Source organism: Anguilla anguilla, chromosome 15 (genome assembly GCF_013347855.1).
Source record: "Anguilla anguilla isolate fAngAng1 chromosome 15, fAngAng1.pri, whole genome shotgun sequence".
Classification (NCBI taxonomy): Eukaryota; Metazoa; Chordata; class Actinopteri; order Anguilliformes; family Anguillidae; genus Anguilla; species Anguilla anguilla.
The window spans coordinates 9,045,704-9,066,833 of record NC_049215.1 but is presented as its reverse complement, the minus strand read 5'-3'; the positions used below and the strand labels follow the sequence as shown (position 1 = coordinate 9,066,833).

General features: G+C 45.5%; 1 protein-coding gene across 2 annotated transcripts in view; it reads left to right on the top strand.

Moving 5' to 3' along the window:
• The window catches only part of si:ch211-246m6.5 (von Willebrand factor D and EGF domain-containing protein), an 88,448-nt gene that overhangs the window by 25,841 nt on the left and 41,477 nt on the right, over positions 1–21,130 (top strand). For both annotated transcript variants that reach the window (XM_035392697.1, XM_035392696.1), the window contains exons 11-16: positions 1,040–1,242; positions 2,289–3,211; positions 13,072–13,208; positions 14,593–14,754; positions 16,495–16,599; positions 20,448–20,562. In XM_035392697.1, coding sequence (XP_035248588.1) covers positions 1,040–1,242; positions 2,289–3,211; positions 13,072–13,208; positions 14,593–14,754; positions 16,495–16,599; positions 20,448–20,562 — 1,645 coding nt within the window. The remainder of the gene's footprint in view (positions 1–1,039; positions 1,243–2,288; positions 3,212–13,071; positions 13,209–14,592; positions 14,755–16,494; positions 16,600–20,447; positions 20,563–21,130) is intronic.

The window sequence follows — 21,130 nt, the reverse complement described above, 5'->3', positions numbered from 1 at the left end:
GCAGCTGGGTGACTCATCCTGTTAAGACAGTTATCCAATGTTTCAATCCACCATGTGGTCTGGCTTTGAATCCTGACCATGCCAGTACTGACTGTGTCTGGTCTCGAACCCTGACAATGTCAGTACTGATTTTGTCTGCCACTGAACCCTGACCATGCCAGTACCAACTGTGTCTGGCATTGAACCCTGACCGTGTCAGTACTGTCTGTGTCTGCCATTGAAGCCTGACCATGTCAGTACTGATTGTGTCTAGTATCAAACCCTGAGTGTACCAATAGCTTACAGACTGTAGTTGGCAGTCAGAGTCCAGTAGTCAGTATACTATGCAGGTATACTATATATCTTTCATCCAGAAATTAGAATGAAAATGTAAAGTTTTTCATTTTCAATGTCTTTTTAATTTTCATGAAAGGGCCTCGGTAAGAGCTGTGAGCTGTGGTCTTTCCTACACCGGACCTGGTGAAAGCATGACTGCACTCTGCCAATTTTGTTCAATAGCACCACGGAAAACTGAGTCTGAGGTTCTATAGATTTTTCTCTGATTTTTGTGCAGGTGCTCATGAATTCAGCACCTCTGCCATTAATACCTGGGGGAAAACCCTGGTGTAACTGCACATAACATCTTTATACACGTTCTTTCCTTTGGTGAATCCAGTGGGACTTGTGGTAAATGGAATGCTGAAGAATGCTTCCATGCTGCCAAGCATCATCACTACCTCTTCATTTGAGAGCTCTGGCAGTTATATTAAAACAGAGAATGTGTAGTGTGGTCTCTTAAGAGAGCTTAATTAGTCATCTTGTATTTGCATCCAACGTCTACATTAGTAATCGTGGCTCCCTGTATGCTGGGTGCCCAGGTGCAGAACAGGTAGCCCTACGGATGTCTGAAACATGCGATTGAGACTGACTCCTGTGCCCCAGGTGGAGGGTGATATTGACATTTCAAACGAACCCCATTCAGAGGGGGTTTATTTCAGGAGGGAGGGTGCGCATTTTGCCGGTTTGTGAAGTGGCCTCGCCCTCTTGTCCTGCCCCGCAGATCGTTTTTCCGTCGGGGGCCTTGGTGAGGGCCGACGTGAGCGACTGGGGGATGAGTCTGTCCCTCCGGGCGCCCAGCGCGGACTTCAACGCCACTCGCGGTCTGTGCGGGACCTTCGACCGCACCGGCCTCAACGACTTCCACGGGCCCGACGGCGCCCCCTACAGCGCCAGCGACTCCGAGCGCTTTGTTAAGGAGTGGAGGTAATTATCCCATGACCTCCAGCGCTTTGTTAAGGAGTGGGGGTAATTATCCCATGACCCCCAGCGCTTTGTTAAGGAGTGGGGGTAATTATCCCATGACTTTGAGAGCTTTGTTAAGGAGTGGGGGTAATTATTTCATGACTTTGAGCGCTTTGTTAAGGAGTGGGGGGTAATTATCCCATGACTTTGAGAGCTTTGTTAAGGAGTGGGGGTAATTATCCCATGACTTTGAGAGCTTTGTTAAGGAGTGGGGGTAATTATCCCATGACTTTGAGCGCTTTGTTAAGGAGTGGGGGTAATTATCCCATGACTTTGAGAGCTTTGTTAAGGAGTGGGGGTAATTATCCCATGACTTTGAGAGCTTTGTTAAGGAGTGGGGGTAGTTATCCCATGACTTTGAGAGCTTTGTTAAGGAGTGGGGGTAGTTATCCCATGACCCCCAGCGCTTTGTTAAGGAGTGGGGGTAATTATCCCGCGACTCTGAACACTTTGTTAAGGAGCGGCAGTAATCACGTCATCGGGGGGGGAGGCTCATTTCAAAGGGCAGTACAACTGTACCAGTTGGCACCTAGTGACCCCCCCTCACCGCCCCCGAGTATGGGCTGCTAAGAAAGCGAGTGTGTTTATATTAGACCTGTTTATTTTAGGAATTCATTTCACCTGCAGTGGTAGTGCACTGCCATTATTTCCTCTCCATTAAAACACCTTCATAAATTTATGGGTTTCATAATTACTGTGAGTTTTCTTGCAGTAATCCAGCTCCCGTAGCTACGTTTAAAAATACCTGAAAATAAATTTAAGGGTGCGTTTAATTTTGAGGTTGTGCTCCATCACCCAAAACAGCCAGGCACCTGATGGATTAGTCCAGTCTGTGTGACCTTTATGTTACCACAGAGGTGCTACCAAATATAAATCAGGGAAATGAAAGGTTGTCCTTTATCAAATCTGAAATTCCTACCATGTGACGTGTGGGGTTGCATGAGAGACTGGGGGGAGAGGCCTTTGCCCTGTGACACAGATTTCCCACGCACCCTTTCTCCTGTCAGGATAGCGCCTGGAGAGAGCCTATTTGATGCCTCGCCGCCCGCCGTAGAGCCAGGGAGGAAGAGGAATTTCTGCCGCTGCCAGAGAGGATACAGCATGTCCCTCCACGCCGTCGGCCAGGCCGAGGGGCCATTTGAACGACAAGCTCCGTCACGCTGCCACTCCCACGACCATGTGGATCAAACGACCCTCTTCCCCTTCGTCGACGTCACGTCCGAGTACATCGGGCCCCCCGGGGGCGGCCGGAGATCGGGGACACGGGACCTTTCGCACGGAAACGCTCAGCGCTTTGAACTTCCTCCCGACGAGCCACGCGGACAGGAACTAGCGAGAGGGAAACGGTCGCCGGCTCTTGAACCCCGCCGCTCAAACCCGCCGCCGGGGGAGGGGTCGGCCGGGGCGGAGCGGAGGACGAAGAGGCAGGGCCGTTTCGAGTTCCAGCCCCTCATCGGCTTCCACAGCCTGACCCAGAGCGACCTGGAGAGCTTCGCCTACTTCTTCCCCGAGGACCACCTGCGGGGGGGCGGGCCGGCCCCGAGGCCCGTCTGGCCCACGCCCAGCGGCCTCACCTCGGCCAAGGCCCTGGAGCTCTGCCAGCAGGCCCTGGCCAACTCCACGGTGGGCGCGGTGTGCCGGGACCTGCTGGGCCGCAGGCTGGACGAGGCGGTGGACCTGTGCATCTCCGACCTGCAGCTGAAGGACGACCTGGCCTGGGAGGAGGCGCTGCTGCCCTTCCTGGAGAACGAGTGCGAGAGGAGGCTGCTGGAGAACAGGACCCGCCGCTCCCAGCAGCTGGGCGAAAGGCCCGGGGAGCTGCTCACCGCCCTCCGGTGCCCCAACTTCTGCAACGGGAACGGGCTGTGCACCGAGTGGGGGTGCCAGTGCTTCCCCGGGCACAGCTTCTACGACTGCAGCCTCACCATCAGTACGTACCCCTCTCTCTGGGTGTCACACACTTTACACCTGAGTCTCACCATCAGTACGTACCCCTCTCTCTGTGTGTCACACACTTTACACCTGAGTCTCACCATCAGTACGTACCCCTCTCTCTGGGTGTCACACACTTTACACCTGAGTCTCACCATCAGTACGTACCCCTCTCTCTGGGTGTCACACACTTTACACCTGAGTCTCACCATCAGTACGTACCCCTCTCTCTGGGTGTCACACACTTTACACCTGAGTCTCTCTGGGTGTCACACACTTTACACCTGAGTCTCACCATCAGTACGTACCCCTCTCTCTGTGTGTCACACACTTTACACCTGAGTCTCACCATCAGTACATACTCCTCTCTCTCTCACACACTTTACACCTGAGTCTCACCATCAGTACGTACCCCTCTCTCTGGGTGTCACCCACTTTACACCTGAGTCTCACCATCAGTACGTACCCCTCTCTCTGTGTGTCACACACTTTACACCTGAGTCTCTCTGGGTGTCACACACTTTACACCTGAGTCTCACCATCAGTACGTACCCCTCTCTCTGTGTGTCACACACTTTACACCTGAGTCTCACCATCAGTACATACTCCTCTCTCTCTCTCTCACACACTTTACACCCGAGTCTCTCTGTGTCACATACTTTACACCTGAATCTCACTCTGTGTCACACACTTTACACCTGAGTCTCTCTGTGTGTTACACACTTTACACCTGAGTCTCTCCATCAGTACATACTCCTCTCTCTCTCACACAATTTACACCTGAGTCTCTCTGTGTGTTACACACTTTACACCTGAGCCTCACCATCAGTACGTACTCTTCTCTCTGTGTCACACACTTTCTCACCATCAGTATAATCATACATTTTACACCTCAGACTGACTGCTCTTCAGCTGTAGAGAAAGTTACACAGTGCAAGAGGGCTAAAACAGTCAGAAAGGTTCAAATCATGTGGTTTGCCTTAGATAGTTGTACATCACTAGTAAATGTCATTAAGCTATTTAATTTGTTTGAATGAATAATGAATTTGTTATTTGGCAGGAGAGTGGGGATTTTATTGCGAACTCTGAGCTGTGTACAGACAGAGCCTTGCTCTGAGTGTGAAGCTTAATTCATCCATGATTGTCAATTGAAATGTAAAATGTCTTCACTTTGGAGCATGGGTAATTTTATGTTTTTCACAATATCTTGTGATGTTGATTTGTATGCCATCGGTTGGATTGTTTTGGACCCAGAGAAGACCGTGCCACGCATTTTATTCGACTGTGTACCCTAACTGAATACTAAAAAAGCATTCGAGCTGCCAGTGTGACTCGGGGAAAGCAAGTCTTTTTGGCGATGCTAGTTTCAGGTCTCATCCATCAAACCATCTCTGCATTTTGCATCTTTCTCTGAAAATCTGCCAATTCATTACATTTTTTAGTGGGAAATCATCCTCACATTTCCCTTAACTCATTTTGTGAGGCGGAACACAGAAGCAGCAGGTCTGAATTTGTTTCTCCAGGGGCCGAGCAGATTGCAACGTGTGAATGATTTGTACGAGACTCTCGGGCCGGTGCCAATTGCTATCCTATTATATTAAGTGCTTATACCTGCCTGGTTTTTTTGAAGAGCTTCGGAGTGGGTGTGAATGCTGTCAGTCTGTGATGTATTCAGTCCTGGAAGAGCATCAGAATGGGTGTGAATGCTGTCAGTCTTTGTGATGTATTCAGTCCTGGAAGAGCTTTGGAGTGGGTGTGAATGCTGTCAGTTTGTGTTGTATTCAGACCCAGAAGAGCTTCCGAATGGGTGTGAATGCTGTCAGTCTTTGAGATGTATTCAGACCCAGAACAGGTTCCGATTGGGTGTGAACGCTGTCAGTCTTTGAGATGTATTCAGACCCAGAACAGGTTCCGATTGGGTATGAACTCTTGTCAGTCTGTGTTGTATTCGGACCCAGATTGTCCCTGCCGGTGTTCCGAGGTCTGGCGTGCAGTCAGAGCTCCTGATTGGCCGCTGATTGGCGCTGAGTTGTCGCGAGGCCCACGGCGCTCTTCCTTGGAGGACCGGCGCACCGAACGCGATTTAACGCTGATTAGCATTCGGCTTAGCGGCGGTGCGACCGGTAAACGCTGCTTTTTAGCACAGGGCCGGCACTTTCCAGGTCTCCAAACGCCGTCACATGCTTGAGCCGTGTAGACAGCACTGCTGATGGTTTGAATAGGGGGGTGGTGGGATGCATCGAATCTGCGGTAGTCACGCTACGGATCTTCAGCGGCCTTGAGCCCGTTTCCAAGGCGGAAACCCCCGGAGATCGTTTTCCTCCTGGAGCGAAGCTTGGGTTTCAGAAGTGTAACTGAAGATGCGCAAACTGATCGATTAAGTCATTGCCCTGTGTTAGACCGTACGGTTCGTTTTCTGTAATATATATTGTTGATAGCGCAATACGTTAGAAAGGTTTGTCCAGCAGCGTCCTAGTGATAGATACAGGAAGTGCAGAATCAGGCTCTGGCACAGAACCGTTCTGTGGCTCCTGGCCCTGTCTCAGCACAGAAACACGCCTCTGTTCTCCGTGTCCTGCTTACACCCCGACCTGTCTCTCTCCAGACACGGGCCGTGTTTCTGCTCAAAAGAGTGTACCCACAGGAGCACTTTGCCGATGACGCTAAAACACATTTGCTAGATTGCATTCACACTCTTGTCCCTGATATATAGGCCTAGAGGTACCTTAACCAGGGAGCTACATAAATATCAGCGTGACATCACGAAATGTCTATATTTCTAGCTAAGCAACATGAAAGACATAGCATAGCTCATGATATATGCTAAGTCTAGAAGGTAAGAATTTGTAACTTTGAGGAGATAGCTATCTAGGCTCATATTGTGAGTAGACTATTTATCCCTAATGGGCAGGTTGTTTATTCTCTCTTTTTTTGCTGCTCATTATATAATCTGATACATTAGATATTAGATGAGTGTGTACTGTTTATCACATTATTTGATTCATTCGTTTTTTGAGTCACTGGAATCATCAAATAAATGTGGTGAGGCTGATACACCTGATTTAGGATGATAAGGGGTGGAACATTTTTGGATGGCAGGTGTGCAATTCACCTGGGTCTCTCCTATATCTTTTTAAAGTTAAGTTTGGCACTTTTGAACATTTGAAACAGCAACTACTGAAGTACACAGAGACCGTCAGGTGCACATAGGTCCTCAGCTGTACATTGCTGCTGAACTACACATTGGCCAAACGCCGTCACACATGATTATGTAATCATGTGATTCGTGTATGATGTATGTGATTGGTTTACCAGCAGATATAGTGAATGCCTTGCCGTCTAGCTCAAGATGGAAGAGAATTGATCTAGCAGTAGAATAGTTGCACATTCTTGTGGCGAAATAGCTAGGTGGTGAAATTTTTTACTCTGCAGTTTTATTTGACTTACAGTATGCTCAAAATTTACCGAGTGGTCACAGTCCGTTAGAATAACCACCAGAGTTGACATTTATATCTGCTTCGTTAGAGCAAGGCATGCTCCTCTGCTTCTGTGCATAGTGAACCGTCTCTCAGCTGCTTATAATGGCACTTGTTCTGTGTGAACCCTAGTACAAGGTTTTGCCGAAAAGCGGAAAATTCTGCTTCTGCGCTTGAATGTGGGAACCAGTTTGGGATGAGGGGGAGCGATTCCACCAGTTTCTCCGCTTGATCATGTGACATGTGCTTGACCAATAGAGTGTTAGCGGAGCATACAGAAATCAGCTCGCCAGTTCTCTGTTTGTTCTGTGGGCACAGAAACGGTGACAGCAGCCGGCCAATCAGAGAATGAGGACCTCTGATTCTGTCCGCCCTGCAAGTACATTAGTAGGCAGCGCCACGGATCTTTAGACTGGCAATAAATGCGCAGAACGGAATTTATAGAACAGTGTAAACATCAGCTGTTGGCATCACTCGGCTTTGGTGTTCATGAACTGCACTATTTAACGCTTGTTTTATACCAGGACATCCTCACATACATCTTTAAACCGGTTTTAGTTTCATTTTACATTAATATATTTCATGCATTATGCAACAGTCATTGATGGTTATGTATTTTAATACTGTGCATTTTTCTTTTGCTGTGCTATTGACCTGTTGAATAACACAATTTAAAATGGTGGCTGTGCTACGCTTGCGCTTCCTGCTCTGTTTGCTGCCCCTGATTACCGCTGTTCCAGTAACCCTGGAGAGCTGACCAGCCCTCCATTCTAAACAGCAGCACAAATGATTTGTGCCTGCTGACGCCCCCTGTGGCTTCAGTCTGGAGTAATCTGACAGATGCACAAGGTCCAGGCCCCGGCTGAAATATGAGGGTACTATTACTCAAAAATAAACAAATAAACGGAACTGATCCACAAATAAATGCAGCTGATCCACAACTAAATGTAACTGAAACACAAATAAATGTAGCAGGGTCACATTTGTGCATGGCCTGTCGCTTGCATTTATTTGTGGACTTTTGAGACAATCCCGGCAGCAGGATTTGCACTGATTACAGTTAGTCAGCAGCGCTGCAACATTAATCATTGCAAGTGTTTACGGGCGGCCATGTTGACCATAAGTTACAGATTTTTTCGTCATCCCCTCTGCAAATATAATGGGATAGTACAAATATAAGATGATGTGGTTTCACATTGGTTCAGGGTTTGAAGGCTTCATTTGTTGATCAAAGAGCAAAGCCATCACACCAATCTTCCCACCCGAGCGGCTGTCTCTGCGCTACACAACACAATACTAAATCCGGTATGTGCTGTGATTGGTCAGATTAGTGTGGGTGAAATGATGTCTTAATATCTGATTGGCTGGACTAGACTCAGTGGGGACAAAAACCTATTTGTAGATTTTTTTCCAAATCATGCCACAAGGATTGTCTCAAAAATCCACAAATAAATGCAACAGGCGATGCACAAACGAGACCCCGCTGCATTTATTTATGGATCAGTTTCAGTTATTTGTGGATCAGCTGCATTTATTCACGGATCAGTTACATTTATTTCTTCATTTTTGAGACAATAATATTTATTACTATACTGAAAACCTTTCAAACGGATCTTTGCCCATACAGTATGTTGGATGTCTATTTGGCGTACAGTGGAGAAAAATCAGGCAATCAGGTTAGCTTAAATAGGTTCTCTTCCATTTTGCTGACAAGAATCAAATTCAGTATCTGCCGCAGAAGGACCCAGAAACTTCCATCTGAGAACATAATGCGGCAGGACGAAGGCTCTGGAGAGGCTCGTGTTCCTCTGAACTGGGCCAGTTAGCCGAGACCCGGCCCAACCTTCGGGGCGCTCCGCAGGGAGACGGCGGGGAGTTTGTTTGCCCCCAATTCATCACCGCGTGAACCCCAACGCAGGCCTGCCCTCTTCCCCGGCACTAAACGGGCCAGTTCCCGGCCTCTCGGACCGAAGAGGGCCCCTGCCCGAACCCAGCTGCCCGGAGACGCCTCCCTCGTAAATACTGAGACCCGCACGCGCGTGCGGGCCACCCAGACCCGTGCCTCCACTCCCCCCCCCCAGCTGACACGGGTCAGGTCTTTGAGCTCTGCAGGTCTCAGTATTTACGAGGGGGCGCCTCAGTCCCTGCCTCCATTTTGTCTTACCTGCGTCGCGCGCTGCGAGGCTAACAAAAGCACGGGGGCCACACCCCAAACGCCCCCCCCCCCCCCCCCGCCCGCGTCTGTCGCACCGCCCTTTGACATCACCTCCTCCTCCTCCTCTTCCTCCTCTTCCTCTTCCCTAAGGCTCGCACAGTGGCCGTTTCCCCTGATTTTTCTTGGCAGCCCCCTGAAAGGAATGTGATTTTATGGCTCATTGACATTTATTTGCCCCCCAACCCCCTCCTGCTTTTCATGTGTGTTTTGTGGGGGGGGGGGGGGGGGGGGGGGGGGCTGAGGTGTAGCATACCAAGGTTGAGGAGCTGTTTGAAGGAAAACAGAAATAAAATATTGCGATTGTTTCTATCGTGCTCCGTGCCGACGGCAACATTTTTGGCGGTTTTCTTGACGGACTGCTTCATGCCGCTGCTCTGCGTTAATAGGAGATTATGCCGCTCTCGCCTTTCTGTGGCTTTTTTTGAGTGGTGCTGTTTGCTGGAGTTCAGTCCAGGCTGTAAATAGATGTGTTGGTTTGGATGGCCCGTTTTTGTTGTGTAACGTACCTGCTGAGTGGCTGGGCGGGAGAGACCGCTGACTGGATATTACCCCACTGTTCTCTGCATTATGTCTCTGGCATTAAGTTGCTGAACGTTTCTGAAGTTACCGTAAATTATACAGCCGATGCATGAAGCCATACATCACAACGTTCTCTGTTTATGTTCGTTGTATTGCTTTTTCGAGTGGCGGTGATGTCTGTCAGAACAGGCATGGGTTTTGAATGGATTGTTATTTGACTTCTGCCCTTTCAGTGTGCATTACCCATTAATTCCGAGCCGTACGTTTCCTGAGCCGACATTTATCTCGCGTACACGCGCTTTGTAGGCTCGCGAATTGACAGAAAAATCGTGTTTTCACGGAAACGACAAGGTTGTGCTTTAAAAAGCACAAGCGCAGGCGGTGACCTTCGGCACTCAGGAAAATGTTCCGTTTCCTCAGAGCGGGCAATAACTGTGACCTCTAATAACGTCTGCCAGCTTGTGTCCACAGGGTGTTTTTTTAACCATTTCTTTCAAAGCAAACGCAAAGCAGCGCATTCGCGTGTTGACATGGCTACGTTCGCGGCGGCGGCGGTGTTCCAGTGAGCTTTGTTTGCGTGTGTTTGGGTCTGGCCGCCGAGCAGAGGCGGCGAAACGGCGCGTGGCGCTTCACGCCGCGTAAAATAACACCGCGGCGTTCCTTTCGCCGCCCCGAGCGGCCCGACTCCGCCCACTCTTAAACTGCGGGGGAGCGCAACACTATCTGGCCTTTTCGCTTTGTTGTGTGGGACCGGCGGGCCGTGTCCTCCCCCGGCTTGCTCGTTTTAACAGAATAGCGCTCTCTTTGAGTGGCGCCGGCGGTCCGAAAGGACGGCCCGCGTGCCGTGACTGATGCGTGCGCGTTTGAGCCGAGCAGAAGGCGGCCTTCGGCACCCCTGCATTTGCGGCCGGGGGCGCGTGGCGTGCCGAAGATGAGGGCTCCTCTCAAACTCATCGTGTGCTTCAGCGGAGTGAACACAAGCAGGGTTGCAATGACGCACAGAAAATGTTTCAGTCAGACTCCATTTGGCAGCAATCATTTCAGTATAGATTTTAGACCAGATGCGCAAATTAAGCACTAAGAGCTTAGAAAAAAATTCTTTTTTAATGTATCTGTGGGTTTATTTTGCAGTTGTCAAATTAAATTGTTTTTTTGGGTGATGAAACATGCCAGAATTGCTTTTGGGTTTAAACATCTTTTTTACAAGGATGAATAAGGACATCATAAAACCAGTCTGTAATTGTAGTTTGGGATTAGCAAAGTCCACACTAGCTAGGCCTCATATGAGCCTTCTAAAAAGCAGGTGATCTCTCTCAGCTTTTGCCAACCTGGTTTAGATAATGTAAGACTTTAAAGATCAATAAACATGTTTCATGTATAAGACTGAGAGAGGCTGCTGCTCTTTGTTAACCTTATTAATAAACTATTATACTCTTACTAACATGTAACATTATGGGGTCTGTTTCCTACTCCTGTACTGTACTCCTAGAATCCTGCTGTACCTGGTTCTGAAGTCCAGAATCTATCTGTCCTTATAATCCTTCTGTACCAGGTTCTGAAGTCCAGAATCTATCTGTCCTTATAATCCTTCTGCACCAGGTTCTGAAGTCTGGGCTCAGTTAAGAGCTGTGGAATGTGGAATGTGTTTTCCCAAATTCACAAAAAGCATATTTTATCTAAGCAAAAAGGTTCTTTATAATCCCTTTTTGTGTCTCTCTGATGGGCATACACTCTTCTGCTTTTTTCTGCTCAGATGTAATCTATATAGCATTGCATTCCAAGTTTTATTCCCATAGTTCACATTTCAGAATCGCTACATGCATACCTGTTTTTCTCTAGTTCCTGTCCTTAAGAGGGAAAACCTGATTTGGAAATTTTGCATTTATTTGTAAATCAAAGATGAATACAGGCCCAATTGTTTTGAAATCAGTCACTGTTTGATTTAACCATCCTGTAAGGCATTGTGTGTTGCCCTTTATAAGTGTCTCCTGTCCAAAATGGTTATTTTGGGAATGTGGATTTGAAGTTTAAAGGGCCTTGGCAACTTGGTGGGCAGCCCAACAGTAACAACACGGATGGTGGAAGACTGGAATCCTGAATAAATGAATTTGCATCCCTTTTAAATTTTTTGATTAGATGTATGGAATGTCATCTGGAGATGTTTGCATCAGCTGAACCCAACATTTTCCAAACATATAAACATTTCAATTTTAATTATTTTTTCAAGTTTATAGTACACTTTTCACCAAGACTTTTGACATATGGCACTGTGGTTTTTCAGCAATTGTACATGTTCTCTGTATTTATTTTATTTGGGGGGGTGGGGGGTGGGAGTGTTGCTAGGTGCTCGTGGTTATGGTTCTTTGAGATAACGTGGTCCCTTTTGCCAAATAACATTCATCCCACGTTCTGATGTAAGACCGACTAGAACAGCGGAGAATTGCCGTGTGTATTAATCACGTCTAGCACTGTCAGCACACAGTAATTTCCTCTCTGTCAATGAATGAATCCTGAATTAAATATTGCCCTTTTCAGACTGCCGCTGCGGAGGCTGAGGCCTTGCTGTCACGGAGACTTTTATGCCCAGCGTAATGTGGAGCGAGCATTCAGCAACACGCTCGTCCTTCGCTCTCCGCGTGTCCTCCATTTTGTTTCCCAAAATGTCTGCCAGACGCAAGCAGTCAACAGATTAAGGTCAAAATAGGCTGTATGTAATAGGCCAATGGTGGGCCTGTGACCCTTTTCATAGTGCTTTCCTGTCCTTTCTCTGGGACATGGGGTGCCTGTGCAGAAGGGGTGAGCCTGAGGATTTCTTTGTTGCAGTCTGTTTTGGTCTGCATGCTTATTTTTTATAGTCAAGGTCAATAGTGCAAAAACTACACTGTATATTATGCAACCATACCCCACGTCCTTTTAGGTTTGTACCTGATTGATATTTCCTCAATAAACGTAGCGCTGGTTTGGCTCACGGGCTAAATCTGCTTTCTGGCACGAAAGCACTTTGATTGGAGGTTATTTAGGGAAGCCTGCTATGACAGGAGGACCGGGTACGGGACGCCATTGTGGCTCAAAGCTCTTTAAATGCTCACCTCTTTCAACAGGCTGACTTACTGCAGGCACGGGCCCTTAGTCACAAGTGCACCCCTTGAAGTTGTGTCAGATTGTCAATTCAGGTTCAGAGGCGCATTTTGTTCCCACGGTGCTGGGGGTGTATGTGCCGCGGGGGGAGCGGTGGAGGTTGGTGGGTGGGGGGGCGGGACGGGAGGGTGGGTTCGTAGACAGGGCAGCCGTCAATGTTCTTTTCATTTCTGAGCCTTTTATTTTGCATAATTTGTGGAAGAAATGAGGTAGTTTCAAAAGCATGGTAATGACCTGCTTTGCTTTCAGCCATTAGTGATGTGTTATTAACTTGCTCCAATAGCTGAATTATTACAGTAAGGAAGACCGTTCAGGACCATTCAGCCAACGATAGCTCAGTAATTCCATAATTATGGTAATAGGCGGACTGTCCTCACACACAACAAATAATAAGCCGCCAGCTTCATTACATTCAAGGGTTTGCTTTATGTTTCCTTAATGTTTTTTTTAAATTCTCAGCATGTGAAAAGGTGCGGTAACGATAATAAAAACTTCTCTGCGGTATTGAAGGTCAGCCAATGGAGGTGACGGACCTGGAGAACGGCGGGCTGTGTGACATCAGAGCCTTCGAGTGCGGCAGGGTCCGGGTCTTCGGCCTGGGCTTCATCGATTCGCCGGACCTCAGCTGCCACGCCGCCGAGCTGACGGTGAGAGGGCGGGGCCGTCGTCACGGAAACGCAAACGGGCGCACCCGACCCCCGTAAATGGGGCGGTACACGGAGGGCTCAAGAAAAAAAAAAGTTACCTGATGCTCATTTAAAATATGTTACGGAAGGTCCATTTCCTTTAAAAAGTGGATAGATTTGAAGGCATTGCTCATATTCACCCCAATAACAGCTGTTGTGTGGTGTGTGTATGTGGTGCTATCCAACCTCTTTTCTGTTTTATCGAAAGAAACTTCCAATTAAATCGCCCTGGCCACAAAAAAAAGAAAGTGGCTCCTGGTGGGATCTGTTCCCATTTATATGAGTCATAACGATATGGGAATGCAGTAATGACTGCTGCTATATCTGTCTGCACCGTAGAGGCTGTGATTCATCGCACCGTAGACCGGTCTGGTGGCTCACCGTAACAGATTCACTGCATGGAAATCTGTTAACAGTCCCTCATAAAAAGGCATTTTCTGACAAAATGCATTCTCAAAAGGGTCTGTAAAAAAAATAGCTCAGTGGGAAGTGGCAAACATCTTAAGATAGTAACCGAAAAAAACCCCCAGCGATGACTCACAGTCCCCTCTGACAAACGGGGGGGGGGGGGGGGGCAAAGGGGGTCTGCACCCCAGCTATCTTTTAATTAGCACGGTGCCATGTTGCTCATTTTAACGTTTCCCCACATTGAAGGGGGCGGAAGTGGCTCTTCCTCTCTTAACTCTGTCAGAATAATGGAAGACCAGACGAGCGGTGTTTAAATTACCGGCTCGTTCGTTACGTTCCCCGCGCTCGTTACCCTGCGCCGCGGCGGGAAGCGCCTGTTTCCCAGGCTGCGCCGGCCTTCCGGTGGCATTTCTGTCGGCTGTTACCGAACTCCCGCGGCGAAGCTGAAGTTTAGCGGCTCTTAGAGAGACGATTACGGCTTTGGTGGTAATGCGCTCTCCCCACTATCTGAACGGCGCATTTTCCGATCTCCGCCGCGCACCGCCATCTCTCCCTATTCATGCCTCCTCTGGGATTTCAGGACCTAGACAGCCAGATAATTCAAAAGCAGAAAATGGCTTTGGCATTTTATTTTTCCTTCTTCTCTGTGAATTTGAGTTTAGCTCCGGTTTATTTTCTGTCTTTATAGTACGATATATATGCTTTGTAAACTCTTATTTCTCAAACACCCTTGAATGACACTTACCTGTGTGAGAAATGGGTATTAGACCCATCGGCTTGGTTTGAGATGAAATACTAAACATTTTGTCAGGCATGATAGTGTCATGAGTTACCACAGAATGTCCTTGAAATTGATCATCATAATCATAATACACTGGTAATTTTCATCGTAGTAGAGCTGTAAATTTAACATCTATGGTGTTTGTGTTGTTTGTAGTACATTAATGGTGAGTGGAAAGTAGGGGAGCAGCAGAGGACCATGGCCACCTTCCTCAGCTCCAAAGCTGTGGACTGTGTGCTTCCCTCACTCAACAACATGGCAGCTGACATCATGGACTTCATGGTGGAGGACAAGCCCTTCGCCAGATGGGAGATTAAGGTACTGAACATACACCTGTCCCATAGGTACAGCACATTCACCTGTCCCATTCACCTGTGCCACAGGCACAGCATATTCACCTGTCCATTCACCTGTCCCACAGGTACAGCATATTCACCTGTCCCATTCACCTGTCCCACAGGTACAGCATATCCACCTGTCCCATTCACCTGTCCCACAGGCACAGCATATTCACCTGTCCCATTCACCTGTCCCACAGTGGGGAGGAGGGGGTGAGGGGGGGTTGGAGGGCAGGGGGGCTTTGCTGTTCTCTGAAAACAGAGTAATGTGATTGGCAAGGAGCGGAGAAAGAGACAAAATCATTAAAAAAATGAAAAAATGGAAACTCATATGGCAGCCATTGCTGCCACTGCTGGCCGTAGTACCAAAAGGAAAGGATTCAGCGAACTGCAGTGAATCCTAAAAACCTTTATATTTGCCACTGCAGTATTGGCAGACTCACTCTTTCTGTTTGACAACAGTTGCTTACAGTAGAAGTAGCTGAAAAACAGCCTAGCTCGCTACATTACTAAATAAATCAACCGTAGAATTTTAAACTTTAATATTCATATTATTTGACACTGCCTGGCTTAATGTTAATGCACTTGATTTTGGTTTTGTGCAGCAGAACCATGAGATGAAGAAAATAAAAATAGTCATTGGGAACTTTTTTAAAGGGACTCAAACTCAAACTCCCTGGTGGCCGGGTAGTAACTGAAAGAGTGAGATTGCGAATACAAGCAGCTGAAATGGGGTTTCTCCGTAGGGTGGCAGGGCTTACTCTTCTTGACAGGGTGAGGAGCTCAGCTGTCTGGGAGGACCTCAAAGTAGAGCTGCTGCTCCTCCGCAGTTGAGGTGGTTCTGGCATCTGATAAGGATGCCTCCTGGGCGCCTCCCTTTGGAGGTGTTCCGGGCTCGGCCACCAGGGCCCTCATATTAAGTAAACGAATTGCTTTTATAAATGTCTCAATTAGAAACTCAATTGTACAGTTAGTCACTTGACTGTGCCCTTGGAGTGCCTATGGGGACCCCTGGAGGATATCCTTTGAAATACAAGTTTTAGTCGCTGCAGGTCGCGTGATGGAACAAACTGGTGGATTTATTTTTCTATTTTTAATTAATGATCCTCAATGATACAAAATGGATCATCAGCCAAGTTCCCTCAAATCATTTTGTAACTGATTTATGCTATTTGAATTCTGGATTTTATCATTTGAAGAAGCATGGTAGTTGAATGGAGCAGGCATATTATCAAAATGGAGCAACAGCTAAGTTGCCTCATAATTGAGCCTATTCTATTTTTCTAAATGATATAAATTGTTGTCATTTTGGAGTGGAAATTTTCTTTTCCCAAAAGAGTTTTAAAGTTTATTCAATTTTTCAAATGATAGACATATTCTTTGCCACTGGATTACACAAAGAATGCGAGCAACTGTAAAAGTTTTTTTTTTTCATATAGTGGTCCAACATTATGGTAATTATTTATTGGTATTTGTGGTTGGGAGGAATTGGGTGGTCAGTGTTGTGCCCTCTGCCCCCCCCCCCCCCAATGTTAAAATGAAACCACACCCTTGCATTCACCCATCCAGCACATTCATCTGTCATATTCACCTGTATTTACAGTGAACTGTGCTGGTTGTTATGCTGAAATTATGCTGTCACATTCACCTGTGTTTACAGTGAACTGTGCAGGTTGTTACGCTGAAACTATGTCGTTTCTTTGTTTGTTTTTGTTCTCAGGTGACGAACGACGGCTCCCTGTTCAGCAAGCCGAAGGTGCTGACGGTGTATGACGGAGTGTGTCAGCTCTGCGAGTCTTCGCTCTCCGGACTTTGTAAGTTAAAGGTAATCCACAAACACAGCTGCAATGATCCCGCATGTCTTCACCATTTCAATCCCATATATTTTCTTGGGAAGATATTGAATACCATGGTTTTTGGTGTTTGTCGCTATTCTGAAGGTTGATCGGGCATCTGTGGATGTACGCATTTTGAGTATCCTGTTACTATGTTCCCTGGCAATAATTCAGATTTATGAGTCGTCCGATCATGTCAAGTAGATCTAAGACGGGATACCATAATATTGAAGATACTGGGTTTGTAAGTGCAGTGCTGTTGTACCATGAGCAAAGGTACATGACAGGACCATTGGACCTGTGAGGTGCAATTTTAACAGTCCCTTACAGACCCACTGCTGATTTCTCTGCTTATTTTTGTTAATTGGGACATGAGGCCTAAGGTTATACCGTTATCCAAATAATGGTGGAGGAGATTCAAAGTGTTTACACACATGCTGTTTAAGAAAATAATATGGATCATTCTTTGGGATATAAAACAGGACCTAATTCAGTCTATATTTAAGAGTTATACTGTGCAGCCATGCTTAATAAAAATCGAACAACATTAGATCGATCTTGTAGCGATTATAGCCTAACTATCGACATTCTAAGTAACTGGAGATAAAACTTTTTTGTACTCCACGTAGATCATAAACGCTTGAATATAAAAACGACTCATTGAAATCATTTGAGAAATGTAAACGTCATAGTGCTTTTTATCCAGAAAAACCGCATCTCCCCTGTTTACTTGTATTTGTTTTCAGGCCAGTCTTGCCTGGTACAATATGGCGGCGACGTTGACGTATCGCAGCAACGGGCCGAAGCAGTCAATGCGTCGTCTGAGTAAATTCGAGTAAAATACAGACTTTGCTTATCCCGTGCGAATGCGCCGCACGGAACACAGACGTGGGGGGGTCATTTCTAAATCACATGAGGTCCCCAGGTAATACTAGTCCCGTGCAAATAGGGCTTTAGTAACCAAATGACATTATGGGTTTTTAGAGGTTTAAAGTATTATATATTGTATCCTAAATTCAAGTGGAAGACGTGCTGAAATTACTGTAGTTAATTACGATTGTTATCCCCCTGCCTGTTGTCCTCCTCTCCCCCCTGCCCCTCCTCCCACCCCTCTCTCTTTGCTCTCACCTTGCCACGTCTGGCAGCAGCAGGTCTGGAAAATTGTATAAAATAACTACATTAGGTATCTAAAGTAGTTTACTAATCCATTGACTGAGGTTCAGTGATTGAAGTTTGAGTCAAATGCCCCACCCTCATCAACATGTCAAACACATCTCATAGTTTCACAGGCCACATTTATTTTTCACCAGCAGGCCTACTCATTTATAAATGTACTGAATGGTAATAAAAATATTTTGAGAACGTTTTTAGATGCTCCCCTAAAGTGGGATCACGTCCTGATGGGCATGTCATCCGCTGTGGAGTCACAACTGTTTTCACTGTTAGAAATATTCACTCAGACAAATTATTTCCTCTGTTTAGACCTTGTTTCCTGTGTGTAACATTCTCAATGTGTGTCCTGAAAAAGTTATTCTTTGTTTACACGGGAGAGACAATTCGCTCCTTTTATGCAAGCCTAACAACCTACACTTACTCCATAAACAATTCACGTGGTTACAGTGCAGATTCTCAGATTTTATTAAAGGGTATTTCTATACATTTTGGTTTCACCATGTAGAAATTACAGCACTTTTTCTGCATAGTCCTCCCATGTCAAGGCACCATAACATTTGGGACAAATGGCTTCACAAGTGTTTCTAATTAGTCAGGAATATTCAATTGCTTCCTTAGTGCAGGTATAAGAGAGCTTTAGGTATATAGTCTTAATTCTAGGCTTGTGGTTGCCTTTGGAGTCTGTTCTTGGCATTTGTCAACATGTGGACCAGAGTTGTGCCAATGAAAGTCTCGGAAGCCTTTATGTGGCTGAGAAATAACTAGAACAACAGTCAGAGACATAAGCTAAACCTTATCTTAGGTTTATCAAAATCAACTGTTTGGAACATCATTAAGAAGAAAGAGAGCACTGGTGAGCTCAGTAATTGGCCATGTATGGTCATTTGTAGAATTATTGGCATCTGTGATGAAGATGATAAATTGATTTAAAAAGGCAGTTTAAAATAAATAATACAGGTAATTATCTATGGCCCACTGGGGCAAGGAAGAACTCTGCAGTGGAGTTCTCTTAAGGCATTCTGCTACTTCATATTTTAGAAGCTCCCAGTTACTATGATAAGTGTTTTCATTCTGAGCCTAGTCCCAAAAGTGTGCTATCAGTCTTTTAACTTCTGCGATAGCAATGCTACGCTTAAGAAAAGAACTATTGAACCGCCACCATGAAGATGATGATTAAAGTTTGATGAAGTCAATAGAGGAACACTGGTATGGATTAGTAGGCCTATATGATCAGACACGGGTCTGAGAATGTTGTTATGAAACCTTTCTGTTGAGATCTTCAGAAGGAAAGACAAAGTCAATACATGATTGTCATAAAAATGATTTGTTGCTCCAAGTATATAGAATCTCTGTAGTGGAAAATTCTCTCTCCAAATAACAATTAAATAGAATCTTTGCATAAAGGATTTCAAATGAGAGCTTAATATTTGAATTCCTCAAGGGCCATCTATCAATATTGCCATCTAGTACAATAAAGTCCCCAGCAAATATTAGAGGATTTGGGGAGTTTAGACAACCAGGAAAGTAAACAATCCGCCAAATGAACAAGAAGAGCATTATTTTCTGATTGAGAATTTTAACTGTAAATATTGACAGTGATATAAGTTGAATCAGCAATGTTGAGAATAAGGCAGTGGCAATGACCGTGCTTGTCACAGTCACAGAGGCTAGAATTTTACCATTAAATTTGTTCTCAAGACACATACCCCAGCATAGTGCTCAGATCCATGTAAGAATCATAATTCAGAACACCACTGTGATTTCCAAAATTCAACATCCTCTACAGTGGAATGGGATTTTGTATAAAACAGAAGTCAGATTTAAATTGCTTTAGAAATAAAGTATGGCTTTGCATTTTATATTATTCCCCTTGCATTATGCAAAATAATGGACAAGGGCATGCATAAATCAACAGAAGTGCAATGCCAACCCTGGAATAAAGAAATAGTGACCTCTAAATCAGTGCAATAGCAGAAGAGAGGAGACCCCTGACCCTTATTTGTACAGTGAGTGTGATCAAAATATGGAAATAGAAGAGTTTGTCAAGCTGCATCGTAAACAACTTGGTAGTGCAAAAGTATTCCTGGAAGAGCTGTTTTAAGAATAGATTTGAAAAAGACTATATAGCTGCACCCAACCACTTTAACACAGCTATTCAAGTAAACAAAATCGTGCAGAATCATTTTTGTGCAATCCCTTTATAAATTAGGCCCTGTGTGTTTACATAAATGTCACTTCCTATGAATATGGTAGTGAAATGAAGTTTTGGGGTGGAGCAAATGATCTTGACTGTTGTAGATATTTCAATCTGATTCCATAAATGATTTATTTATTAACATTTCAGAAGTTTTTTTATAGGATATGTTTATTTTTTGTACATCCCTCAGTGACTGGAAATGTGTTTGATATGCAGTCCTTTGAATGTATATAATTATAGTTATAGAAGATGGCATGGAATGTCGTTTTTACCAGAATTGAAATACTATGGCAGCACATACATTAATATGTACAGTACATTAATGAATGTTGTCTCTCCCTCTGTTTCTCTGGTGTTCTCACTCTCTCTCTCTGTCTCTCTCACTCTCTCTCTCATGCTCTTGTGTTCTCTCTCTCTCTCTCTCTCTCTGTCTCTCTCTCTCTCTATCCTTCTCTCTCTCTCTCTCAGGATAAGGCATGTAATATTGATGGGATGTGCTTCGCTGAAGGAGACCCCAGCCCCACCAGTCCATGCCTCCTGTGTAATTCTACCACCTCCAAATTCACATGGTCCCTAAATGAAAGTAAGACCCGTTCATTTGCATTGGCAGGTTGCGTCATGTTCCTTTTCAACATCAAAGCTCAGAGAAACTCATTCTCACATGGCCACCTTTGTTTTCCACCATCAAAGTCACTTCCACATTTACACAGATCCTTAGAAAGGTGTAGTTGCTGCATTGGAAGAAAAAAATTAGACTAGAAAATTTAAGAGCATTTCATAATTGACATAGCACATTTTTGCAATGAATATTTTTGAGGCAACTTTACTAAAATATAATTCCTGAATTTATTGAATAAAAAGCTGATTTTATTTCTGACTGACGGTTTCGCAGTCACAAAATGGGAACCAATCATCTTGTTCACTTACTTTCCGCTCTTATTGGCTTTCCATATGTTAGGAACCGGTGGAAAGACGATGCACAAGAAGTTTGCGGTTCACCAATTAGCAATGTACAGGACTGCTAGCTTCACCCTGTGTTTCCCGATACCTCTGGAGGAAGTAGCGAAGTTCTAGTTTTAGTTCTGAGAGCTATACACGGTATGCTGGAAACACACTGGGAAACCGTTATCTTGGTTTCACAATACAGTGCA